This window comes from Silurus aristotelis, assembly GCF_946808225.1.
Source record: "Silurus aristotelis genome assembly, chromosome: 8".
Classification (NCBI taxonomy): domain Eukaryota; kingdom Metazoa; phylum Chordata; class Actinopteri; order Siluriformes; family Siluridae; genus Silurus; species Silurus aristotelis.
In genome coordinates, this window is record NC_139581.1 from 9,512,148 (window position 1) to 9,537,938 (window position 25,791).

Consider the following 25,791-nt stretch of genomic DNA (forward strand, 5'->3'; position numbering starts at 1 on the left):
CCTTAATCATGTAATCTTTAAAGTAGTCATAAACACCAATAAATTACTTCAATTTCTGCAGGTGATATTAAATGCAGAAGTGATTCAAGTGTCTAGTTACATAGCTGCTTTTCTCCTTTTCCCAAATTCTGTGAAAAGTCTGTGTAATTTTCAGTTGTTAAATACAAAGTTATTTTATAAGCATGTAACATGTAACTCAACTCACCTATATATATATATATATGTGTGTGTGTGTGTGTGTGTGTGTGTGTGTGTGTGTGTGTGTGTGTGTGTGTGTGTGTGTGTTCTAAACATCAGTCAAACTATTTCCTAAGCAAAGACATAACATTGTCTTTTATAGACCAAACAATCAGCAGAAGGAGGAAGAACAAAGTTCAGAGAAAGGGTGAAAACAAAAAATTGCATGTGGGTAGAAAGTGCTTGTGTGGGAAACTCTTTTGCTGTGAGAATATTTTCCCAGGTTGGCACAAAGACCAGCAAATAGCTTTCTGTAAGCATTTGTATGGAAGGGAAACAGAAAGTGAAACAGATGGAATGAGAAACATAAAAGCAGTGATAATTAGAAACACCATTGCTTTTCCATTCATATCCACAGAACAAGTACAGTGACAGTCGTTTTGTGGTTACCGACACAATCAAGAAATGTCTGAAATTCCCCACTTTGTATTTGGCCTACTTTTTGTCACAACCTGTTTGACTGTGTGATAGAGCTATATAGTCTAAAGCATTACAAATGCTACTGTTAGCATTGCTAAAAGCTGTTAACAAACATTATTTTCATCTGGGATTTTTGTGGAAGTGAGCTCAACAGCACCACAAATGGTCATAGACAGACCGAATCAAGACTGGGGCTGAATTCTTTTTAGATCAGACTGCAGATTCTTGCAGCATTTCAGTGACAGTGTTAAATACTTAAACAAATACCCTCTAGTTATAATTTTCATATGAGTTGGTCATATTTGCTGACTCTTATAAACACATTAGTGTATGGAAACATTAGCAAGTGTAATACATGTGAATGAAGTGGATTATTAGATTTTTTTTATTTGATTTTATTTATTATTTTTTCTTTTTTATTTGATGAAGAAACTAAAATTAGAAGAATATATTATTCAATCATTATATAAATTATCCAGAAATCCTTTTTTTTATCTTGTTTGGCATTCAGAGAAAGCACAGTAAAGCAGTAGAGTAGAGCATTCTAGACACACATAAAAAAAAACAACAACCATGAATACATATCCTTATTTACTTTACATTGACTGTAATATTTTTCCACTGGGACATTCTAATTATGCCATCAATAAGATCCTAGGATAAAATACTTTGTATAGCCCAACTTATTTCATTTTTAAAATAGCAATAAATATGATCCTATATTTCAAATCACAGCAGGTCTTTACTACTCATTATATTCTGCCCGAGACACTCAAGTCCAACCTAAGCCCTTTTTTTGGGTGTATCTATAATGCAAAATTGTCAGTTGATCTGAGATGAAAGTGAGAATTATCAGAATATTTTTTCATTGTATACATATGATTTTTGATGCTCACAAGGTTTGCAAGTTTTTAAAGTATATTTGTAATCAGCTGATAAATTGAATTTAGAGTATTAAACAAGGTCCAAACTCTGATGGATTTGATTTTACAAATCAGATATCAGAAATTGGACATATTAAAGAAGGTCTGGAAAATGACCACAAAATCAAACATTTTATTTGACAAATGTACAAAGGCATATACTGTATATCCGACAGATCTAAATGATTAAACTAATTAAGTGTAGACAGCTGTGTTTCTCCTGCAGGGGATCTCTATCTTGTGTATAGTGTAGTCATCATAGGTGAGCCCTTATTGCAGTAATAGTTGTCATCACTGTGAAATTGATATGAATTAATATGTTAGTTTCTTATGAAAATGTATTACCTAAGGACAAATTTCAACAAACTGAATAAAATACATTTTTAGGTACTGATCAGACATACTGCTGTTATTAGACATTATCTTATTACCTGCTTAACTAGTTCCTTCCAGTTGACAGAACTCTGCAACATGAAGCAGATTTTGAGACAGACATGGAAATGTCCATTTAACATATAGGGATGGCATAGTACATGATACCGTACTGGCAATTTTTTTAATAGGTGCATTTCTCTATTCTTTGTAATCTGCACTGATTTGGAACCACAAGTGGAACTTCAACAATAGCAGTTATATTCAAAAGAAAGTTTCACACACCTTTTGTCCGTGGAGATATCACAAACTTATCGATAATATCACCGCATTTCATTTCTGACTTAAACTTGTTCACCAGGTCGTCCGATGTATTCTCGCTGCGTGCTGTAACGACAACACAACCATGGTTTTATCCTTGCATCAAAAAGGATTTGATGCAATAAATAAATATATAAATGTATAAAAAATTGATCACTATCTTTATAATGCCAAAATACAGTCTTATTTGATTCAGATTAAGCAGTTACACATACTAGGGTAATATCTAAAATTCCATATTTTTGTAAGAAAATAAGAGTTAATTTAAACTCACTCACCAAATAACATCACTCTTAAATAGTCAGTGTTGGGATGGAATTTGGCAACAATAAGGCAGGAGGAGCATTTAATCCATTCTCCATCAAAGAACAAGCCAAATTTTTCTATTACAAGTGGATGAGTAGAATAAGAGTAAGAATGAGTTTTCAAGCGATAGCAATACGACACACACAAACAGAAAAATCACTTCCTGATTCTGTTTAATACACAAAAAAATGCATCTAAAATCTTACCTCCGCCCTCTATCATGAGTGGACCGAAATTAGGGTAAGCTTGGTAAGTCCAGGCCATGTTGTAGCACTGATCATTCCTGCAATATCACAGTTTCATTCAGTAAGAGCCTGATAGCGCTGATTGTTGTTTCACTATACGTGAACACATTTCAAACATACATTAGAATAATACGAATAATAATTATCCAGGACCAGTGCAGTAAACTAAATCAATGTAGTGACTTAAAGGACAAATGTTAGCATTTAAGTGTTCAGTTCGAGCCGTGTACCACAGAGAACAGCCGTTTTACTTTTTTACCTTTATTTATTTGGTTAGTGCATTATGTTGTAAATCCAAAGTGAATTACATTTGAAACACAGGACAAGGATAATCTGTCTCAAATAATAGTGCTGAAAATGTTGGCCATTAGTTCAGAACATTAATCAACACGCCATCACTTCTTTCAAAATCTTTCTTCAGAAATAGGCCAAATCCTTGCCAAACATGGCTTAGTTGTTTGCTACTTACTGTTGCAAAGCTGCAGCCATAATCAGAGTGTTGTTTTCACCTTTTTTCAGTACAGCAACTGAATTATCCACTGACTTATAGCTATCAATGTCCTCATCTTTCCATGAAGCCACTCCAATGTAATACCACTTTCCTAAATACTGAATTGGAAAGAACACAAGAATCAACTATATAGTTTGTAAATGCAAATACAAATATTTAAATAAATAAGTAATTATATTCGGCCTGAGGACTAGGAAAAAATAGGAATCAAAAAATGACCTGCAGTTAAATATATATTTACGTCTTTAAATGGAGTTCTATAAGAACACGCAATATAAGGAGATTTTCACATTTGCCATCCGCCTCGTGTGTTTAGATGTTGCTATTATTTATCAAAATTATTGTAGCATTAAAGAAATTTTAACCGTGTACCTTAATTTTAGTATATGCTTACTTCATCAGACTATAATCTGAATCAATATTGGTCAAAAACAGACATAATTTCTTACCTTGTCAGTAGATAGGACTTTACTGGACAGGGGAGCTGGAGGAAGGCATGGCACCAGAACTTGTGCCACTGCATAAATTAAAGCTAATAATGTAATTAAAACCATATCTTCAGCTCAGAGACAATTCTTGTACATTCAAAACAGATACGGTGATCTGTGCTGACTGACACAGTGTTTGAGATCACCATGACTTTAAATATGTTTGAGAGTTCAACCACCTCAAGGGATAATGCCTGTAACCATTTAACCCTTAAAATTCTCAGGCTCTATCAGCAGGCCATCATTAGATTACTTACTTAAGGTTATAACTTATTATGCAGTAATATCTCTAAAACATATATGTATGAAGGCGAACAAGTCTGTTATATTGCTCTAGTGTACACAATCATACTTAGAATATTATAGTTTTTTTTTTCTGTTGAAAACTAAGCAGTTTTGTGCTTTGGGTTTTTTCCTGATTAAATAAATTATCAATATTGACTATATTCCGTCAATACGATTGGGAAATTTAAACAGGGCATGTTGGTTTTGAGAATTACAAACATGAAGTAATCAGTTTGCAAACATTGCAGGTAACAGGTAATTCGTTTTAGCTGAAGTTTTGCTTTGATGTCTGCTACTCTGATTATGACCAATCCATAGACTGATAATACATCACTCAGACACAACATAAAAACAACAGATACATAAAAATTTATTGATTATCTCATTATAATGGCAGCCCATAATAGGTTAGTCTGTCAAGTTTATAGTTTATGTGTTGGAAGCTAAAAATTGGGCAAGTGTTAAGACCTGGTAGACTTCAATAAAGGGTCAAATGCTAGTAGTGAGAGCATCTCTAGAACAGCAAGTCTTGTGTGGTATTCTTGGTACCTACAAAAATACTGTATCACTTGAACTTTAAGTACTGTAGCAGAAATGGCTGAATAAGTTAAAGCTGACTCTGCTAGAAATGTGCCAAAATACTGTGCAAACAATGAGCTAATAATCCAATAATTGTTAACTTTAGTAAATAATTATTATCAGATTTTTTTGGTGGGGATTTATATATACATAATACAACCTGCACTATGTGAGTGAAATGCTGATCACCATTGCTGGATCATTAGAATCGGTGAATACTAAATAAAAAAATAAATTGGAATCAAATTCATTTTTGCAATCTTAGAACTTGAGACTTTGATTTGTTAGCCACATGTTAGCAAACAAAAGGGTCATGGGTCCAAATCAAAGTACCAGCAGAATTTCCAGTGAGATAGAGACAGAGAGAAAGAAGAAAAGAAAGACACCAAGATGTTAGCAGAAGACCCTTTAAATCTTGCCGCATCAGTAAATCAAATGTTAACTGATTAAAAATATTTATTTTATTTTATTATTTATTTTATATCTGAGTAAAAAAAAGGACATCGTGAATAAATGTATGTTGCGCTGAAGGTGAATTTCAAAATGAATTTACAAAATGAATTTCAAATTTTGTTACTTGATGAATGTATCCAGGCTGAACATCCACCATATAGAACACAAGCAGAGCAATGTGATCATGTGATCAGGAATCTCTCTGTTCTCAGTCATGTTTACATCACTGACTCCCTCTGTCCCATCCACTTTAACTCCAAACTTCTAGTTGCCTTCTGCCTGCTCATTGTGAACTTCGTAAACTAGTCTACATCTGTGGTGTGTGATAACCAGGAAATGATGCACCAGTGGATTGAAAAAGCCACGCAATGTCAGAAAATAGGTTGATGGTCTAAAATCAGCGCAAAGTAAAAAGAATAAATTGTAACATTTCACCATAGTAATGGATTAAAATTAAAGTAATGAGCCTGTTTTGAAAATGTAACAATTAGAATTTGTACTTTGTTACTTCCCACCTCTGGGTAAAGTACATGTCAAAGAACCGCCTATATGTTGTCAAGGTTTCTTAAATCCTTATGTGTCCAACAAGTGACTGTTCACATATCACATAGTCCCTAATATATTTCACGCTCTGACAGGTTTTATTGTAACAAGATAATCAATGGTTTTGTGTCAACTGTCAGAGGTTTTAAAGTTATAGCTGATTGGTGTATTTACATACATACACATGTAGTCAAAAGTTTGGATGTTTTTTTCTTAATTTTTTATTTTCAACATAGTACATTAATAATAAAGCTATCCAATCCATGAAAGCTCATGTATGGAATTATGTAGAAAACAAAAACATGTTAAATACCCCAGAATATATTTTATATTTTTGATTGTTCAAAACAGCCACCTTTGGCTTTGATGAAAGCTTTGCACACATTTGGCATTCTCTCACTCAGCCTCATGAGGTAGTCACCTTACAATCTTGAGGAGTTCCCAGAGCTGTTGAGTGCTTTTCCTTCACTTTCTGGTCCAAACCATCACAACTGGATTTAGATCAGGTGATTGTGGAGGCCAGGTCATCTAATCCAGCAGTCTATGCCCCTCCTTCTTGAACAAATACCTCTTACATAACATAGGTTTGTTTGGGGTCATTGTCCTGTTGGAAAATAAATTACAGTCCCAATAAATGCAAATAGGATAGGATGGCTTTTTGCTGCAAAAAAGTATCCATGTTGGTTGCATGCTCTCAATTTTTGACTAAATCACCAACAGTGCCACCAGCAAAGCACCCCACACGATCACACCTCATATGTGGGAACCACATATTCAGGAACCGTCCGTACATATAACAAAGTCAGAAGTTAAAACTATAAATCTCTATAAAGGACTGGTTTCCACTGATCTAATTTCATACTTTGTGTTTCTTGGACCAAGCAAGCCTTCTCTGCTTCTTGTTGTTGTTCAGAATGTATAGTTCCTTTGCCTGACTGGTGCAGTCTCCTCTGAACTGAATTTAAATATTTCTGAAAAGCATTTTTGTAAATTGAGATTTTCTGTGGCTGGTATTTCTAATAAACGTATCTACAGAGGTAAAGCTTGGTCTTGCTTTCCTGGGGTGGTCCTCATGAGAGCCTGTTTCCTCATAGTGTTTGATGGTTTTGGAGAGATTGACTGACCTTCATTTTATAATGATAGACAGTCTGTTTTTCTTAACGTAACTGATTGTTTCTTGCCATAATATGAATTTGTACAGTACACCCTTTCCTCTGCACAAGACAACTGATGGTCTAAAGCACATTAAGAGAGCAAGAAATGTCACTAGTTAACTCATGACAAGACACACCTTTGAATTAGAAACCATTCTTTCATAGTCAAGTCAAGTCAAGTCAAGTTTATTTCTATAGCGCTTTTCACAACAGACATCGTCTCAAAGCAGCTTTACAGAAATCGACAGTCAAGATAAGCTGTGGAGAGGAATTAGCGTAGCTGCTGTTCATGATATTAACAGCACAAGTTGATAATGTAGCATGTTAAAAGACTGGATAGATACATGGGAGCCAAACCATTTAGTGTTTTATAAGTAAGAAGTAGTAGTTTGAAGTCTATTCGAAACTTAACAGGAAGCCAATGTAGGGACGATAAGATTGGGGTTATATGATCATATTTTCTTGACCTTGTAAGAACTCTTGCTGCCGCATTCTGAACTAACTGAAGCTTGTTTATTAATGATGCAGAACATCCAGCTAGTAATGCATTACAGTAGTCTATTCTGGAGGTCATGGACGCATGGACGAGCTTCTCTGCATCGAATATAGATAACATATTTTTTAGCTTAGAAATATTTCTAAGGTGAAAGAAGGCTGTTTTTGTAACTTGGTTGATATGATTATTAAAAGATAAGTTGCTGTCTAAAACAACTCCCAGGTCTTTTACTGTTGAACTAGTGGTCATAGAAAACATAGCTGTCATCGAAGCTAAATGTAGCTACTTTGGACACTTGAAAATATAAAACATGTTCTGTGCTGTTTAACACGTTTTTGTTTACAACATAATTCCATACGTGTTCTTTTATAGTTTGGATGTCCTCAGTCTTAATGCACAATTTTAAAATGAATAAAAATAAAGAAAAACCTTGGAGAAAAGAAGGTTTACATCATGCTTTTGACTTAAATACTGCGCTTTTTGCATGATACAGACGCTGCCCTTCACTGGTACATATCAGTACAGGAGGATCTCATTATCTATGGCCTACTGTTTAAACATTTGATCTATTGTTAAAACAAAATCACCAAAATTCTTTGCTCTCACAGATATTAAACAACTGCAAAAGCAACACAGTTTTATGAAAATAATATAAAATATGTTTTAATTAGGTTTTTTTTTTATAAACAAAGTATTAAAGGGTTAGACAATATGGACAATTTTTGCTCATATTGTTTTCTTGGTGTTTTGCCATTTTATAGCCATGCTTTCATGCATGATGTAAAAAAATCAAAAAGTGCACTGCAGTATTATATAATAAATATATAAAATATTATATTTGAAAGGGTCCAGACCTAACAATACATATTGAATTCTAATATATGCAGTATACATGCCAATACAAACAAACAAAATCATTTTAAGTTTGAACATTCAACCCAAATGTTCTTTAAAAATTAGTCTGGTGTTTTTTCGGTTGGTTTGCAGCATGTGAGTGAAATTTGGATCACCATTATATCACTTCAGCCTTTTTCTAGGGTTTGACTTTTACTCTAGAATGACGCAATGGAGAATGTAGGTAAACCTGCACAGCTGTAATTCTGCAAATTACTAAAACATCTGTATTGAACTGTATGAAACATTATAAATAAAAACCATATATAAATGCAAATAGAATTGCATTATGAGTTAGAAGATGTAGGCTTTATGGATCTTTTATTTTAGCTTAACAAAAAATACAAAAATGGCTGGAAAAAATAAATTCATCAACACTTTGAGAGGTGTTGAAATGTAAATTATATAGTAAAAAAATTAAATATATAAATTTCGATACAATATAAATCAACAATAATCAATGGATTGATTTATATCAAACAATTGAGCTATCAACCAATGAGAATATAGAAATGTATTTTTTCTTAAATATTGCAGTTAACATGTCTACCCTTTCTTTTTTAATCTAAATTGTAAATGTAAAAAAAAAAATACAGATTAATTATTTACTACAGTCACATTGGAAGGTCACCTTAACAGCACTTAGTTGTGATGACCTGGTAAGCTTTTAGATAAGCAGCATTATAAGCTATCAAATACACCTTATGGTCTAAAGTATGTAGACACCTGACCATCTCATCTCATATATATATATATATATCTTCTGAAAGATTTTGCATGTGTCAATGTACATCTTACGACCATCAGGACCACCCAACCTTTTCACATGATCACACATTTAGAATTCACCTGGACCTATGTTCACATTTAGAGTGGACCTATGTTTACATCTCACAGTGCTGGAACACTAATTTGCCAATCTGTTGCACTCACTGCAAATCAGATCTCAAAAAAAATCTAAAATGTTTCTGTATCAGATTTAAACGTAAACATTAAAGTAACATTAAATAAAGGTATATCAAGAAAGACGAAGGTACTGCATTGTTGTCTGACTTTAAAAAAAAAAAAAATTAATTATTAACAAGTGACTACAATTTTGGAGGCAGTGGAAGTGGACCCTGTGTTTGTGCAAACAGTGGTTGTTTCATGTGCCATCCTCCACAACAACTTGGGTGCAAGGGATAAACGTTTTTATTCATAATTAATAAAATTAACAGGTCAGAAAGTGCTGAAATGTAATGTGAATATTATGTGCATTAAAGATTATTAATAATAACATACTTATATAGAGGTAATAGCTGTTCATTGTTCTAACCCTAGTTTTTCATCTTAGCATTATGGGTTTAGATAATTGTATTAATATAAATAAGCTGTTTGAAACAATCAAACAAACACAGGAATAATTTTATGACTACCTGCCTAATATTGTGTTGGTCCCCCTTTTGCTGCCAAAACTGTCCCGACCCATCGAGTATTAACAGTAATGCAAAAATAAGCTGATTATTATAACAATGTTTGTCACTGCTACTCAACACAATGTGAATACTAGGAGACAAACAATTCATTTGTACAGTCCTGTGTCCAATTCAATTCAATCTCAGTTCAAGTCGTTTCAATTTTATTTAGTATATTTTTATTTGTATGACCCTTTTAACAATGAACATTGTCCCAAAATAGCTTTACAGAGATAACGAATTTATGAAATTGGAATGCATAAGTTTATTCCTTATAAGTTTATACCTAATGAGCAAAGAATAACCTTCTGAGATGGTATGAGGAAGAATCCTTGAGAGGAACCAGACTCACAAAGGCACTTGCTGCTTAAAATTCCAAGATCCTTTTTAGCGGCCATGTTTGCCTACTCATTGCCAGAAAGCTCACAATGACCCAGCATCCAGCAAAACCACAATGCTTTAGTTAATTTCTTTTTTTTTAAAGGTTCACTTTAGATAATATTGGGTTATATTAGCTACCATCAATGAATGATCCGTTTCATGGATTCAGATTTTTGTAGGCATGATTTAGAAATCTGTATGTACCAAAACATTATTTTCAGTGTATTCCAGGGCTAAAAACAAAGTGCAGATATGTTCTTTATAAGTAAGTTTGTCCCTGATGAGCAAGCAATTAGGTCAAATATAAAGGTCGGACTTAATTCTGGAATGCAAATCCCATGTTTTGCTTTTCAACTGCTGGTGAAGCAGATACACAAATGTCCACATTTTTTCAATTATTCTGTGTTTACAGATATGCATTGAGGAAATCTACTTTTTATGTTTAGCTGCTTCTGGTGAATAATTGGGAAAGTTTTAGTTTTTCTATTGTAAGACAATAAAAGTGATCGGATTTACTTTCCTCTATTTTTTAATACTTTGGGGAATAGAACTGAAAGGTCAGGGATGAGGTTGACAGGTTTTTAAACCTGATATTGATCATCCACGCATTGATATTCTTATTGCTTACCTGAGGTCCTAACTGACTGGACTTAACGCTTTTTTCCCTAGAGGATGATAAAATTTCCAAAACAAAAACCCCAGCTCTGAACATTTCATCAAACGTGTATGGAAATGAAAAACTAACAAACAATCAATATCACACTCTGTCTATAAATCTACCAGTAGCACACACACTATCCCTATCCATATTTCATTTACTGAATCTACCTGGATCTCTTACTAGTGTTTGCTAGTAAATTAGCTAATGCTGTAATAACACCTGCGTCTGTGAATAATACAATTAGCCGTGTTTGCTCACACAACAGCTGTGTGACTTTAATTAAATTGGTAATCAATTCAGTTCAATTTAATGTTATTTGTAGAGGGCCTTTAACAATAGACATTTTCCCAGAGCAGCTTTACAGAATTAAATAGATTACTAATATAATTTGTATATAATAATGTATACATTACTTCATATAAGTTTATCCTTAATTAACAAGTCAGTGGTCAAAGTGGCAAGAAAAAGACAGTGGTGGACGAAATACACAAACCATGTACTTGAGCAAACTTAGAGATGAATTAGGTAAAATATTACTCCAGTAAAAGCAAAAGTGCTCCGTCTAAACATTCACTTGAGTAAACATACAAACGTATTTGCTATGATTTATTATGGCTATAATACTCCTATTTTCTTTTTGGTCACAAGACTCTTCGCTTAATCAATCAGTTTGTGTATAAAGACACTGTTACTCTACACATCGATCTATTCAAAAATGTATATGAATAATTCAAACACTGATTGATATATATTAAAATGATCATGAGCCCAAACCTTCTTTTCAACAACTTTATAAAAAATCACGGCAATAAGGCCACGGGTGTTGTGCCGAGTTCGAGTCATGAGTTTCTTTCATCACTTATTACTCTCTATATGTTCTGCTTTCTATTGAACTGATGCTGAACTGTACGCAGAGTTTTTACACAATATTTTTACACAAATATCTGTACTTTCTACTTCTTACATTTTCAAAACAGACTCGTTACTTTATTTTTAATCTATTCGGTGAAATGTTCATATTTGTTCTTCTCATTGCGCCGTTTTCAGTCCATCAACCCTTTACCTGTCATTGTGCGGCTTTTTTAATCTACCACTGGTGTATTAATTCCTGGTTCTCACACACCACAGATGTGGACTGGTTTACGAAGCTCACAATAAGTGCGGCAGAAGGCAACAAGAAGTCTGGGGTTAACGTGGATGAGACAGAGGGAGTCAGTGATGTAAACATGACTGAGAACAGAGAGATTCCTGATCACCTGATCATCATTTACATTTGTGGCATTTAGCAGACGCCCTTATCAAGAGTGATGTACAAAAGTGCTTTGAGTCTCTAGCAATGAATAAATCTACACTGGTACGCAAGATTACAAACTTAATATAAATATAACTCTTGAATTCTACAAAGCAAACTTGGAAAGGGCTAATTTAAGTGTTTCAAGAAGAGGTAGGTCTTCAGTCATTGCTAAAGATAGTCAGGGGCTCCGCTGTACGGACAGCAAGGGGAAGTTCATTCCACCACCTCGGTGCCAGAACAGAGAAGAGCCTTGAAGTGTACTTACCTCTTATTCTGAGAGAAGGTGGTACCAGTCGAGCAGTGCTGGAGGATCTCAGACAGCTGCTTGTGATCTCATCATCTGCTTGTGTTCTATATGTTTAGCCTAGATACAATTATTAGGTAACAAAATGTTAAACTCGTTTATAATATATTACTGAGGGCTGTCAAAATTAACACGTTAATAACGATAACGCAAATTAATTTACCTCTGTCATCTCTCTTCACAGACATAAATAAAACAACCTGAATCTCAGACATAATAGTTTCTTGAAAAAGTTTCAGCTTTCTATTCATATATTTATTTCACCTAAAAAACAAATATTCTCTGATTATCTTTACCTTAAGTAAAAAAAGGATAGTCAGTATTTCAACTTTTACCAGAGTATTTTAAACATGAGTATCTGTACTTCTACTTAAGTGAAGGATATATGTACTTTTGCCACCTCTGTTGAGAACACACACAGTGTTGTCTCTTCCATCTTCCAGTGCCATGTGCTTACTATGTTTCCTGTTGAAACCATCTTCCCAGCCACTGAGAATAATTTCTGAATGCTCTGAAGACATTCTTAAAAGCTATATGTATCTGTGAAATATAAAAATTCACTTATTGCGTGTTAATACCTGTACGGACATCAGTATTAAAAAGCCTGCTTCTTAAAACAACGTTTAAAATAAATAAATAAATAAATAAATAAATAAATAAAACCTTCACACAGTCTTACAGCAAATTACTATGGGAAAGTTACAGGGTCCAGAACACAAAATGAGCTTTGGCTCCCTCTGGTGTTGAAGTAAAAAAAAACGCTCCAGTAAATCAGTTTGGTTTTGGTATGTGCAGTAAGACCAGGAGAATTCCGATCCCATACTTCATCTGGACTTAAAAGGTTGTACTTTTTTTTTTTAAATGACACTTTTTTATAACCTATTTATAGTTTATATATATATATATATATATATATATATATATATATATATATATATATATATATATATATATATATATATATATATATATATATATATACACATACACAGTGGGTACAGAAAGTATTCAGACCCCCTTAAATTTTTCACTCTTTGTTATATTGCAGCCATTTGCTAAAATCATTTAGGTTCATTCTTCTTCCTCATGAATGTACACACAGCACCCCATACTGACAGAAAAACACAGAATTGTTGAAATTGTTGCAGATTTATTAAAAAAGAAAAACTTAAATATCACATGGTCCTAAGTATTCAGACCCTTTGCTCAGTATTTAGTAGAAGCCCCCTTTTGATCTAATACAGCCAGGAGTCTTTTTGGGAAAGGTGCAACAAGTCTTTCACACCTGGATTTGGGGATCCTCTGCCATTCCTCCTTGCAGGTCCTCTCCAGTTCTGTCAGGTTGGATGGTAAACGTTGGTGGACAGCCATTTTTAGGTCTCTCCAGAGATGCTCAATTGGGTTTAAGTCAGGGCTCTGGCTGGGCCATTCAAGAACAGTCATGGAGTTGTTGTGAAGCCACTCCTTCGTTATTTTAGCTGTGTGCTTAGGATCATTGTCTTGTTGGAAGGTAAACCTTCGGCCCAGTCTGAGGTCCAGAGCACTCTGGAGAAGGTTTTTGTCCAGGATATCCCTGTACTTGGCCGCATTCATCTTTCCCTCGATTGCAACCAGTCGTCCTGTCCCTGCAGCTGAAAAACACCCCCACAGCATGATGCTGCCACCACCATGCTTCACTGTTGGAACTGTATTGGACAGGTGATGAGCAGTGCCTGGTTTTCTCCACACAAACCGCCAAAAAGTTCTATTTTGGTCTCATCAGACCAGAGTATCTTATTTCTCACCATCTTGGAGTCCTTCAGGTGTTTTTTAGCAAACTCCATGCGGGCTTTCATGTGTCTTACACTGAGGAGAGGCTTCCGTCGGGCCACTCTGCCATAAAGCCCCGACTGGTGGAGGGCTGCAGTGATGGTTGACTTTCTACAACTTTCTCCCATCTCCTGACTGCATCTCTGGAGCTCAGCCACAGTGATCTTTGGGTTCTTCTTTACCTCTCTCACCAAGGCTCTTCTCCCCCGATAGCTCAGTTTGGCCGGACGGCCAGCTCTAGGAAGGGTTCTGGTTGTCCCAAACGTCTTCCATTTGAGGATTATGGAGGCCACTGTGCTCTTAGGAACCTTAAGTGCAGCAGAAATCTTTTTGTAACCTTGGCCAGATCTGTGCCTTGCCACAATTCTGTCTCTGAGCTCTTCAGGCAGTTCCTTTGACCTCATGATTCTCATTTGCTCTGACATGCATTGTGATCTGGAAGGTCTTATATAGACAGGTGTGTGGCTTTCCTAATCAAGTCCAATCAGTATAATCAAACACAGCTGGACTCAAATGAAGGTGTAGAACCATCTCAAGGATGATCAGAACAAATGGAAAGCACCTGAGTTAAATATATGAGTGTCACAGCAAAGGGTCTGAATACTTAGGACCATGTGATATTTCAGTTTTTCTTTTTTAATTAATCTGCAACAATGTCAACAATTCTGTGTTTTTCTGTCAGTATGGGGAGCTGTGTGTACATTCATGAGGAAGAAGAATGAACTTAAATGATTTTAGCAAATGGCTGCAATATAACAAAGAGTGAAAAATTTAAGGGGGTCTGAATACTTTCCGTACCCACTGTATATATATAAAATGAAATACACTTTTAAAATAAAAAAATAATCTTAAAAAATATCTCACCCGTCTTTATTTTTTTTATTTTAAAATTAATAAAAATATTTTAATGTACAAAGATAACAAATAAATGTCAAATCCTTTGTCCTGAATACAAATGCCAGAAATCTTGCTGAATTTTAGAAAGTACTTACATTGGAGACTCCGCCCATAAAGGTTATCTGTCTACCTACAGAAAACATCACTATATCAATGGTAATTAAATAGCAATGTTGTTTTTAAATCTATATATTTATACGTTTAGGTTCTGTGGGATGCATCAAACAAGCTGTAGTTGTTACTAGAGAAATAATAAAAGAATGTTACCGTTGCTACAAGAAATTATAACTGCTGTTATAGAAATCAAAAAATCACTGTAACCAATCAGATGAAAGAATTCAACAGAGCAGAAGTTCTATTATTTTATATTATACCTGTCCAGTAAATATATGCGCTTTAGTTTTTTTTCAATGTATTTGCAATATATAACAACTAAGACATTTAAATATATAGTTTTAGTACAAAACATATTGCTTATTATAAAACAACACATTCAGGCACTTTCCCTTACTGTACTGTAAATTGATTGTTTGTGAATATTTCTACATAGATAACCTTTCAGCATAAGATACACACACACACACACACACACACACACACACACACACACACACACACACACACAAAATCAATCCATTTTTCTTCAAACATTGTAACATCTTTATTAAGCAAATAACATTATAAATAAAAAAGTGCATAGAAAAATTAAACAGGTTTAGAAATATGTATACAATTATTTACAGACTTAGGGTACTTTGTACAAGGTAGTAAAGACACATTTTCTCATTTTGAAGTCTTTTCTCGACACATTATTTTTTTTTCTTTTTAAAATTACCCCACGCAGGTACATACAGTTTTTCCACACAACTCTGGGAGACAGATAGTCACAGAAAGTCTTGACTAGTGCTTTGCATCCTTCATTGCACACAGGCCATCTCTACAGAACATTTAAGACCAAGTGATATCGTATCGTCATCTAGGTTTTGCATTAGTATTCTTTGACAGTCATTCTGAACAGCCTGAGGTAGAATCCTTGCAAGCTCAGTGAAAGAAAAAAAAGAAAACAAAAACACAAAGGGTGAAATTTAGTTTCGTGATATTTATCGCAAAGAGGAGGGCCAGACTGACTGACCGGCTGTTTAGTGCTGTTAGAAAGCCAGCAATCATTAAAACACGAAAGGAGCAGCGACAAGCACTGGAAGCTGTTTCTGGCAGATAGTGAAGCGTGGAGAGAGAGAAAAGAAACGGTTTCCCTAAAGCATGTTGCCACAATTTACAAGTTAAAACAAGAACTAAAATCATACGCTTTTAAAACAGAACCTCTGGCTCAAAACACGACCTTAAAAAGGCTGCACTGCAAGAACTCCTCCTCGAAGAATGTTCAAGTCAAGAAAAAAAGAAATTAAAGATGCTATGTAAACAAAAGAAAGACCTTGGCCATAGAGAACGCACATTTACTCCCATAATCTAAACAACAAACAAGAATAAATACGCCATAAAGCTTGAGCAGTCGTCATTCTGAGATACTAAGATTGGTATCAGTTGTCTCTTTTTCCTTATGATAGAAGGAAACGGAAATGTCTTAAGTCTAAAATAAAGGGACCTCAAGGTGCTGAGTGCATGGGGGCTGTGAGTGATTAATAATTACTGATCCATCAGTAATTATTAATCACTGCTAAAAAGAATCTGTCCGAGGACCAGAAAATGTTGCTTCTGAGATTTTCTTGAGCAATTATAGGGATCATGATTTCTGTATGTATGTAAATGTGACTAAAACAGGAAAACACAAAAGAACTGTCAAAAAATGCTGTAAATACGAAGTGAGTATCCCTAGTTAGCTCAAGTAGTGTTCAATGCCGACAGCAGAGGGGGGAAAAAGGCATGTCGAGATTAATTTTAATCTGTCAAGTACTTGAGCGATTTACAAATAAAAAAAGTCTCTTACACTGCGATGAATGGCAAAGATGAAGATGATGAAATGTACGATTTCAAATGTACGTTTAGCACCATAAAGAATTCAAAGGTTTCGAAAAATGGGCAAAATTGACATATGGGGGTGAGAAACAGCAGGGTCCCAAGAAGGGAGACATACATTTCCGTTTGATTAAATTAACAATAGTCAAGAATTGGGACAAAAATAAACATGCTATAAAAATAAATAATATACACAGGCCTAGTGGGAGTTTTCTAATCAGATATTACAGCAGTGGCTTCTGAAAAAAGAGCTTAAAGGCTGATTCGAGACGTTCTATTAAGGGGGAAAAAAGGGAAAAAAAAGAAAATCTTCTTACTAAATGATTTACAAACGGAATGGGTGGTGATGGCGTATTGCAGGGGTTCACAGCATCTTCCTGAGCAGAATAAAGCCTTATCTTCTCCTAAACATCAAGTCCTATACTATGTTCTAGCATGAGCATCACAGATAAACATCTCAGTTAAAAGTATATATAGATATATCTCTTGATTAGTCATATATTCATTCAGGTACAGTATATTCTCACTGCCACAAAACTCCTGTACATCTATTTGCACTTGTTTCAAAGTGCAGGAGAAAACTGGAGTCAGATTTTTAGAGGCCATGGACTGCAGAAGGTCAGCACAATCTGTTTAGCCGGAAATAAAACTGTTGTAATAGCTAAAACTGACGCACCAGCCACCAAGATTTTATCAGCGAGACAATTTCTGTACTTGTTGCTCGTGCACAAAAACAAAGAAAGGGAAAAAAAAAACCCAAAAACCCTGGAACACCTTACACAGGTTCCCAACATGAGCCAAAATTGTTTTTCAGCAGCAACAATTTGACAAGTATCAGCAATAGGAGGAGTGCACAACTCTTTACTAGTCTGAGCCTCATAAAGACCTCGGTGTTGTAAAAAGGGAAGCATGAAGCAGAACTTTTCTGTTTTGTGGTCTGGAATAAAATGCTCAGATTGTTAAGCAGGTGTTTCTATGACCATCCCACTTTTTGTTGGAGTGCTTGTGCATCACGCACATGTCCCTTCGGCCGTGTCTAGACCTGTCCAGTGGACTTCCAGTGGTTTCAGTCCTAATTTTATAAGACTATCAAAAACCACTGCTAGCGAGCCTTGAGGGACTTTTCCATCTCGGCGCTTTCCACAGTCCACTTTGCCTCCGATTTATTGCCCGTCTTCTTTCCTCCCTGCACTTTTCGGGATTTTCTGAACGCTCCACTCAGTTTAGGAAGCGGCGGCAGCGCTTGGCTCCACAGTTGCAGCTGAGCTTGTTGCTGGCATCCTCGATGGGGAACTTGTAGTCGTAGGTGAGCTCTTCGCCGCGGTAGATTTTGCGTAAGGCGAAAATGACGATGTGCTTCTGGCCCTCCACGTTGATGACGCGGGAGTAGCAGTTGGGCTCGCACGAGTGGTTGATAAAACGTGCCGCGTTGCCGTGCATGGTTGCATCGACGACGTCAAAGTCGTCGATGCGGAACATGTAGCAACCGATGCCCTGGTGATAAAGAACAACAACGATCATTTGTACACCAATCAGGCATAAACTTTTGACATTATAACCTGTGAAGTGAATAACACTAATTATCTCTTCATCATGGCACCTGTTAGGGGGTGGGATACATTAGGCAACAAGTGAACATTTTGCCCTTAAAGTTGATGTGTTAGAAGCAGAAAAAATGGGCAAGCGTAAGGATTTGGGCGAGTTTGACCGAGAACACATTTTTATGTCTAGACGACTGGGCCAGAGCATCTCCAAAACCGCAGCTCTTACGGGGTCTTCACAATCTGCAGTTGTCATTAGTGGTCCGAGCCAACAGATGAGCTATTGTAGCACAAACTGCTGAAGTTGTTCATGCTAAAAATGCTCGACTCATGTTTTGGCAGCAAAAGGGGGGCCAACACAATATTAGGCAGGTGGCCATAAAGTTATGAGTGGTCGGTGTACATACAGAAAAGAGGCCACTAAGGTACATCAAGTCAGTGGCAGCTCCCAGATCACTGAAACAACATTTACCGTACAAATGCTTCTAAAGATATTTAAATGGCTGCATCTTTTCATTGAAGGCACTTGTATCATTGAACAGATGACATGCTACTAATGCCCTGGATGAAGGTCCTCCAGCATGAAAATGCTACTCTGGAGGAAAACAGATTATACAGCTTACCTCTCCTTCAAGTTCCTGCACTGTGCGCATGTCAAAATCAATGTCTAAAGAAAACTTAATGTGCCACAATTATTTAAGGCTTCTTGGGTTAAAACAGATGAAAATAGAAATTGAGTTCTTTCACCTTTCCATCGTAATATTTCTCCCGTTTGTCGGTCAGAACGGAGCGAATGACAATGCCGGAGTACTCAATGACCATTTCACCAGCTTCAATGTTTCGCTTGCAGAACAGCCCTCGTCCATGAATTGCAGACCTGCGAATTAAACAAAATAATAAAAACATTATTTACCTCAGATAATAACTTAAAAGAATATCCTTCTAACAATATATTTGTCCGAAGGTCAGCACAACATGCATAAAAAGTAGTAAAAAAATACAAAATGATCTTCAAGAATATCACCACATTTATAACTCAACACTACATCTGAACATAGTTTCATAAAAGTCTGATGTTCCTCATTATGGCATGTTGAAACACTGAAGTGCTTGCTTTTACTGAAATGTGGTTTAAAAGAAAGCAGTTCCATGCAAACATCTTCCTACCTGTAAACACCAACAGCTTCTTTGGAAGTTCGTTCTAGATGTCTGAAGCGCATTGCCATGGGAAGCTCCAAACTCGTTGCTCGTCTGTCAGGCAGAAGGTCATACAGTGAGAAAAGCAAGTCTGCCATTTTTTATAAGATACAAATCAGTCACAAGGCCTTTAGTCTGGTTAACCACAGAGCTAGGTGTAAATATAGCACTCTTCTCAAAGAGATCTCATTATTATTCAGTTACGGTGCATAAAAAAAACTATGCAGATCAGAATAGCATGCAGAGAACAATGAATGGAAATCTACTACTGTACTACTTTTGTGACGAGTCTTGAATAAAAATAAATAAATAAAATCTGATCTTATTAAACCTGCTGGATTTGAGTAGAACATCATCCTCCTCTTCATCACAGAGATCAGTGTCAGGAAGCTGTCTGTGCTGGGAAGCTAAGAAGTTGAAGATGTCGAAGGTAGATTTCCTGTGAAGTTACATGCAGGGGCAAATGATGAAAAGAGCGATTTTGAGATGAAGAATACCATGCAGGAACCAAACATATAGATTTTGTCATTTTCCCCCATACATTCTAACCACAGTATGAAAGGGTTTAACTCCAGACTGCTACGAATACAACAATTAAGGTCATCCCAACAGGAGAACTCACCTCAGGTAGACCTCAGAGCGAGCACAGCCGCTGGGGTTAATGGGCAAGTCTTCCTCCTGGCTTGGCTGTTTATGGAATCGGAAAGTGTGACCATGGCAGCTCTTTGCCCCCTGAAGCTGTTCCACCAGATAAACCACGGCATCATGGAGCAACCCCATCATTCGAGATCCGGTAATCCCTGTGAAGGAAAGTTGCCGAAGCTTGGCTACAGCACGAGCCTCCTGCACTCCGTCGATCACAGCCCTCCAGGCTACTGCATGTGTTGAGTGGAATGAGACGAGCGTGAGAAGGGAAGAGTGTTTTAATTACAATCAACATCAAAAATCCAAACCATATGGTATGACAATGGAATTATTCACATCTGTACAGTACGTATGCATAAACACATTTCTCCCCAGACAGTAAATGTTTTTGAGTAGTCATTAACATGATGCGTTCAAAGACATCAAACATGTTATTTCTGTGTGTGTGTGTGTGTGTGTGTGTGTGTGTGTGTGTGTGTGTGTGTGTGTGGCAGACGCTGTTTCAAGCTCATTGTCCTCATTTGTAATAACCCTGCTCACTGACACTGCTCTGCACATTTAGGTCACACACCCTCACCCAATATTTCAAACGGTGTTTAAATTTTTCCTGTTAATATTTTAATGAGATTACTCATAGGAGGATGCAGTAGTCCCTCCTTCTGATTTTGTTTCCATTTAGCAGAGTTTGCAGTCTGCTTTGATTTAATTTTGTAATCTAAAATATCAGAGAAATTCAATTAAAGGTCACAGAAGGCCATATGCTGTTACCTTCAATGCTGTCTGCCTCCACACTAAAACCATCATCGCTGGTGATTTCGAAGCGTAGGTGTGGCTGGTCTCCTCTGGGAGTGTGTTTCTCTTCACAATCCGGAGGAGGCATCTCATCCTCGGAGCCTGACAACATCCCTAATAACAAAATACATCAATTTAATATTAGCGCCAACTATGTATATTACATACTCAGCCGGAAAAATACAAATGAGATAAATTACTTTGGTCCCAGCTCTCTGCAGGTCATTCACTAGGTCCACCCGTGTGGTTCTGGGATTTTTGCTCAACGTTCTTGTGATAATTTTGACCCCACGGGGTAAGATCTTGCGTGGAGCCCCAGATCGAGGGAGATTATCAGTGGTCTTGTATGTCTTCCATTTTCTAATAATTGCGCCCAAAGTTGATTTCTTCACACCAAGCTGCTTACCTATTGCAGATTTAGTCTTCCCAGCCTGGTGCAGGTCTAGAATTTTGTTTCTGGTGCCCTTTGGTCTTGACCATAGTGGAGTTTGGAGTCTGACTGTTTGAGGTTGTGGACAGGTGTCTTTTATACTGATAACGATTTCAAACAGGTGCCATTAATACAGGTAACAAGTGGAGGACAGAGGAGCCCCTTAAATAAGAAGGTCTGTGAGAGCCAGAAATCTAGCTTTTTTGTAGGTGACCAAATACCTATTTTCCACTATAATTTGCAAATAAAATCTTCAAAAATCTGACAGAATTTTTTTTTCCTACTTTTGTCACTCATAGCCTCTCGTATCTTTTTTAAGTGGGAGAACTTGCACAATTAGTGGCTGACTAAATACTTTTTTGCCCCACTGTACATACATACATACATACATACATACATACATACATACATACATACATACATACATACATACATACATACATACATACATACATACATACATACATACATACATACATACATACATACATACATACATACATACATACATAATCTATCTATCTATCTATCTATCTATCTATCTATCTATCTATCTATCTATCTATCTATCTATCTATCTATCTATCTATCTATCTATCTATCTATCTATCTATCTATCTATCTATCTATCTATCTATCTATCTATCTATCTATCTATCTATCTATCTATCTATCCACACACATATATACAGTACAGACCAAAAGTTTGGACACACCTTCTCAATCAAAGAGTTTTCTTTATTTTCATGACTATGAATTAACACGTGGAATTATATATGGAATTATATACATAACAAAAAAGTGTGAAACAACTGAAAATATGTCATATTGTAGGTTCTTCAAAGTAGCCACCTTTTGCTTTGATTACTGCTTTGCACACTTTTGGCATTCTCTTGATGAGCTTCAAGAGGTAGTCACCTGAAATGGTTTTCACTTCACAGTTGTTCCCTGTCAGGTTTAATAAGTGTGATTTCTTGCCTTATAAATGGGGTTGGGACCATCAGTTGTGTTGTGCAGAAGTCAGGTGGATACACAGCTGATAGTCCTACTGAATAGACTGTTAGAATTTGTATTATAGCAAGAAAAAAGCAGCTAAGTACAGAAAAATGAGTGGCCATCATTACTTTAAGAAATGAAGGTCAGTCAGTCCGAAAAATTGGGAAAACTTTGAAAGTGTCCCAAAGTGCAGTCACAAAAACCATCAAGCGCTACAAAGAAACTGGCTCACATGCGGACCGCCCCAGGAAAGGAAGACCAAGAGTCACCTCTGCTGCGCTGGATAAATTCATCCGAGTCACCAGCCTCAGAAATCGCAGGTTAACAGCAGCTCAGATTAGAGACCAGGTCAATGGCACACAGAGTTCTAGCAGCAGACACATCTCTACAACAACTGTTAAGAGGAGACTGTGTGAATCAGGCCTTCATGGTAGAATATCTGCTAGGAAACCACTGCTAAAAAAAAAGGCAACAAGCAGAAGAGACTTGTTTGGGCTAAAGAACACAAGGAATGGACATTAGACCAGTGGAAATCTGTGCTTTGGTCTGATGAGTCCAAATTTGAGATCTTTGGTTCCAACCACCGTGTCTTTGTGCGACGCAGAAAAGGTGAACGGATGGACTCTACATGCCTGGTTCCCACCATGAAGCATGGAGGAGGAGGTGTGATGGTGTGGGGGTGCTTTGCTGGTGACACTGTTGGGGATTTATTCAAAATTGAAGGCATACTGAACCAGCATGGCTACCACAGCATCTTGCAGCGGCATGCTATTCCATCCGGTTTGCGTTTAGTTGGACCATCATTTATTTTTCAACAGGACAATGACCCCAAACACACCTCCAGGCTGTGTAAGGGCTATTTGACCAAGAAGGAGAGTGATGGGGTGCTGCGCCAGATGACCTGGCCTCCACAGTCACCGGACCTGAACCCAATCGAGATGGTTTGGGGTGAGCTGGACCGCAGAGTGAAGACAAAAGGGCCAACAAGTTAGGGCTGGGCGATAAATCGATTTTATCGATTAACTCGAATGTGTAGTTTAAATCGATCTGTGTTAATAAAAATTAAATACATTAATTTCTCTTTAATGTCTGCCGACGCTCCCCTTTGGGCTCCCATAGTTTCGAACGAACGCCCCCACCCCCGCGCGTTTGCCATAGAGATACACAAACAACATGGCAGCGAGCAAGCAAAGGTAGCAGTACCACCAATTTACTGCAGCACCTCAAACAGAGGCATTCTGTCGAGAGTGAGAGATGTGGAACCCTACGAAATGATCAAGACAGCGGCAGCACAAGACTGCGGTTAAGCAGCCGCATCCTGAAAATACACGGTTGAGCCAGCCGCACTTTGTTTAGTGTTGCGCGTCTAATCGTACACTTCCGGTATGGGTGGTGGGAGCGGTCAAAATACCTGTAAAGACGCTTCGGAACGCCGTTTCCGTTAAGAAACAGAAAAATCAGATCATTTAAATCACCATTTTCAAACACCCATAAAACATTTTTTTGAGGTTTGCTCAATCTTTCAAATAATTCTTATTTAGAATCTCCCTGTTTATTATATTCTTATTTCAAATTTCAACTCATTTTACTGTGGAGTTTTTAAGTAAAGGCAAAATCACTCCAAGCATCACTGCATTTTTAACCATGTCCCACATTCAAACACTCATAAAACATTTTTCTTTATAGGTTTGCTCAAACTTTCAAATACTTCTTATTTACAGTGTCCCTGTCTATTACTTGAAATTTATTGTTAAATTTCAAGTCATTTTACTGTGGAGTTTTGGAGAAAAGTAAAGGCAAATTCACTCAAAACCTCAGGTGCATTTTCAATCATGTTCCACATTTAAACACTCATAAAACATTTTTCTTTGTAGGTTTGCTCATTTAATGTTATGTTACATTCTATTTTCACAATTTACAATGGCTTGTTGTTTCTGATTGCACTTTAACCCATTTAATAAAGTAAAACTTTTTTTTGAACATTTTCTTTGTCATATGCAGGTTGATTTTAAGCAGGGGGAAAAAAATCGATTTAAATCGCAAATCGGATTTTTTGTGAAAAAATCGGGGATTTTTTTTTAGGCCATATCGCCCAGCCCTACAACAAGTGCTAAGCATCTCTGGGAACTCCTTCAAGACTGTTGGAAGACCATTTCAGGTGACTACCTCTTGAAGCTCATCAAGAGAATGCCAAGAGTGTGCAAAGCAGTAATCAAAGCAAAAGGTGGCTACTTTGAAGAACCTAGAATATGACATTTTTCAGTTGTTTCACACTTTTTTGTTATGTATATAATTCCATATATAATTCCACATGTGTTAATTCATAGTTTTGATTCCTTCAGTGTGAATCTACAATTTTCATAGTCATGAAAATAAAGAAAACTCTTTGAATGAGAAGGTGTCCAAACTTTTGGTCTGTACTGTCTGTCTGTCTATGGTATCTATGGTGTACACACACACACACACACACACACACACACACACACACACACACACACACACACACACACACACACACACACACACACACACACACACACACACACACACACACACACACACACACACACACACACACACACACTGGAACCTCGATAGTCATGAGCTTGACACTTGACCTCAATCTTTTTATTCGGAACCGAACTTAGAGGAACTTGTGAAAAATCTTCAAAAAAAAGTTTGCGAGACGCGAGTGGCTCGAAGGTTCGGAGTAACATTTCAAAACAGTTTTTGTACTAATAAATTACATAAAAATGTTTGAAAAACTATTGTATTATTCATTTAAAGTAGTAAATAAAACATTTTTGACACAATTCACAATTTTGGTTGCGTTTGCAGTACAGTACATGTACAATTCCCCTTGAAAAAGAAACCATCAAAAGGAGAGAATCGAAACAGCGCGATATTTTGTTACCCGCGAGGGGTCATAGACAGTGTTGGGGGTAACGCGTTACAAGTAACGTGATTTACATAATAATATTACTTTTCTGGAGTAACGAGTAAAGTAGCGCGTTACTTTATAAATTTACACATTAATATCTGAGTAACTTTTTTTTAAAAAGTAATGCGAGTTACTTTTCAGTTAAATTATTTTTGCATAAAAAAATAAATACTGAATTAAAATGAACGTAGTCAATCGCGCACTCATACGTGCGAGCCGCGGGAACAGAAGCTGGTTCTGCGGAGATG

At 36.4% G+C, this 25,791-nt stretch overlaps 2 protein-coding genes across 3 annotated transcripts in view; both read right to left on the reverse strand.

Annotated features, from left to right (window-relative positions):
• Window positions 1–1,695: 1,695 nt before the first annotated feature.
• On the reverse strand, window positions 1,696–3,970 carry apom (apolipoprotein M). Its single transcript, XM_083548188.1, has 7 exons — window positions 3,785–3,970; window positions 3,294–3,433; window positions 2,786–2,862; window positions 2,552–2,656; window positions 2,238–2,339; window positions 2,012–2,044; window positions 1,696–1,874 (listed from the first exon to the last, which is right to left on the reverse strand). Exons 1-6 carry the CDS (start codon window positions 3,887–3,889, stop codon window positions 2,016–2,018), a joined length of 558 nt encoding a protein of 185 aa, XP_083404314.1. The 5' UTR covers window positions 3,890–3,970; the 3' UTR covers window positions 1,696–1,874; window positions 2,012–2,015.
• An 11,693-nt stretch (window positions 3,971–15,663) lies between these two features.
• Window positions 15,664–25,791, reverse strand: part of kmt2bb (lysine (K)-specific methyltransferase 2Bb) — a 38,339-nt gene continuing 28,211 nt past the window's right edge. For both annotated transcript variants that reach the window (XM_083547707.1, XM_083547706.1), the window contains 6 exons: window positions 21,153–21,290; window positions 20,362–20,614; window positions 20,071–20,178; window positions 19,710–19,793; window positions 19,290–19,419; window positions 15,664–18,495 (listed from right to left, as the gene is read on the reverse strand). In XM_083547707.1, the coding sequence (XP_083403833.1) occupies window positions 18,220–18,495; window positions 19,290–19,419; window positions 19,710–19,793; window positions 20,071–20,178; window positions 20,362–20,614; window positions 21,153–21,290 (989 nt within the window). In that variant the 3' untranslated portion in view covers window positions 15,664–18,219. The remainder of the gene's footprint in view (window positions 18,496–19,289; window positions 19,420–19,709; window positions 19,794–20,070; window positions 20,179–20,361; window positions 20,615–21,152; window positions 21,291–25,791) is intronic.

What these genes read in the sequence shown, in the direction of transcription:
- apom (XM_083548188.1), bottom strand. Translation starts at nt 3,889, where the DNA reads ATGGTTTTAATTACATTATTAGCTTTAATTTATGCAGTGGCACAAGTT. An exon ending in AAGTCCTATCTACTGACAAG is followed by an intron (nt 3,434 to 3,784) that starts GTAAGAAATTAT and finishes TTTCCAATTCAG; the next exon opens with TATTTAGGAAAGTGGTATTA. An exon ending in TTTAAGAGTGATGTTATTTG is followed by an intron (nt 2,340 to 2,551) that starts GTGAGTGAGTTT and finishes TTGTCGTTACAG; the next exon opens with CACGCAGCGAGAATACATCG.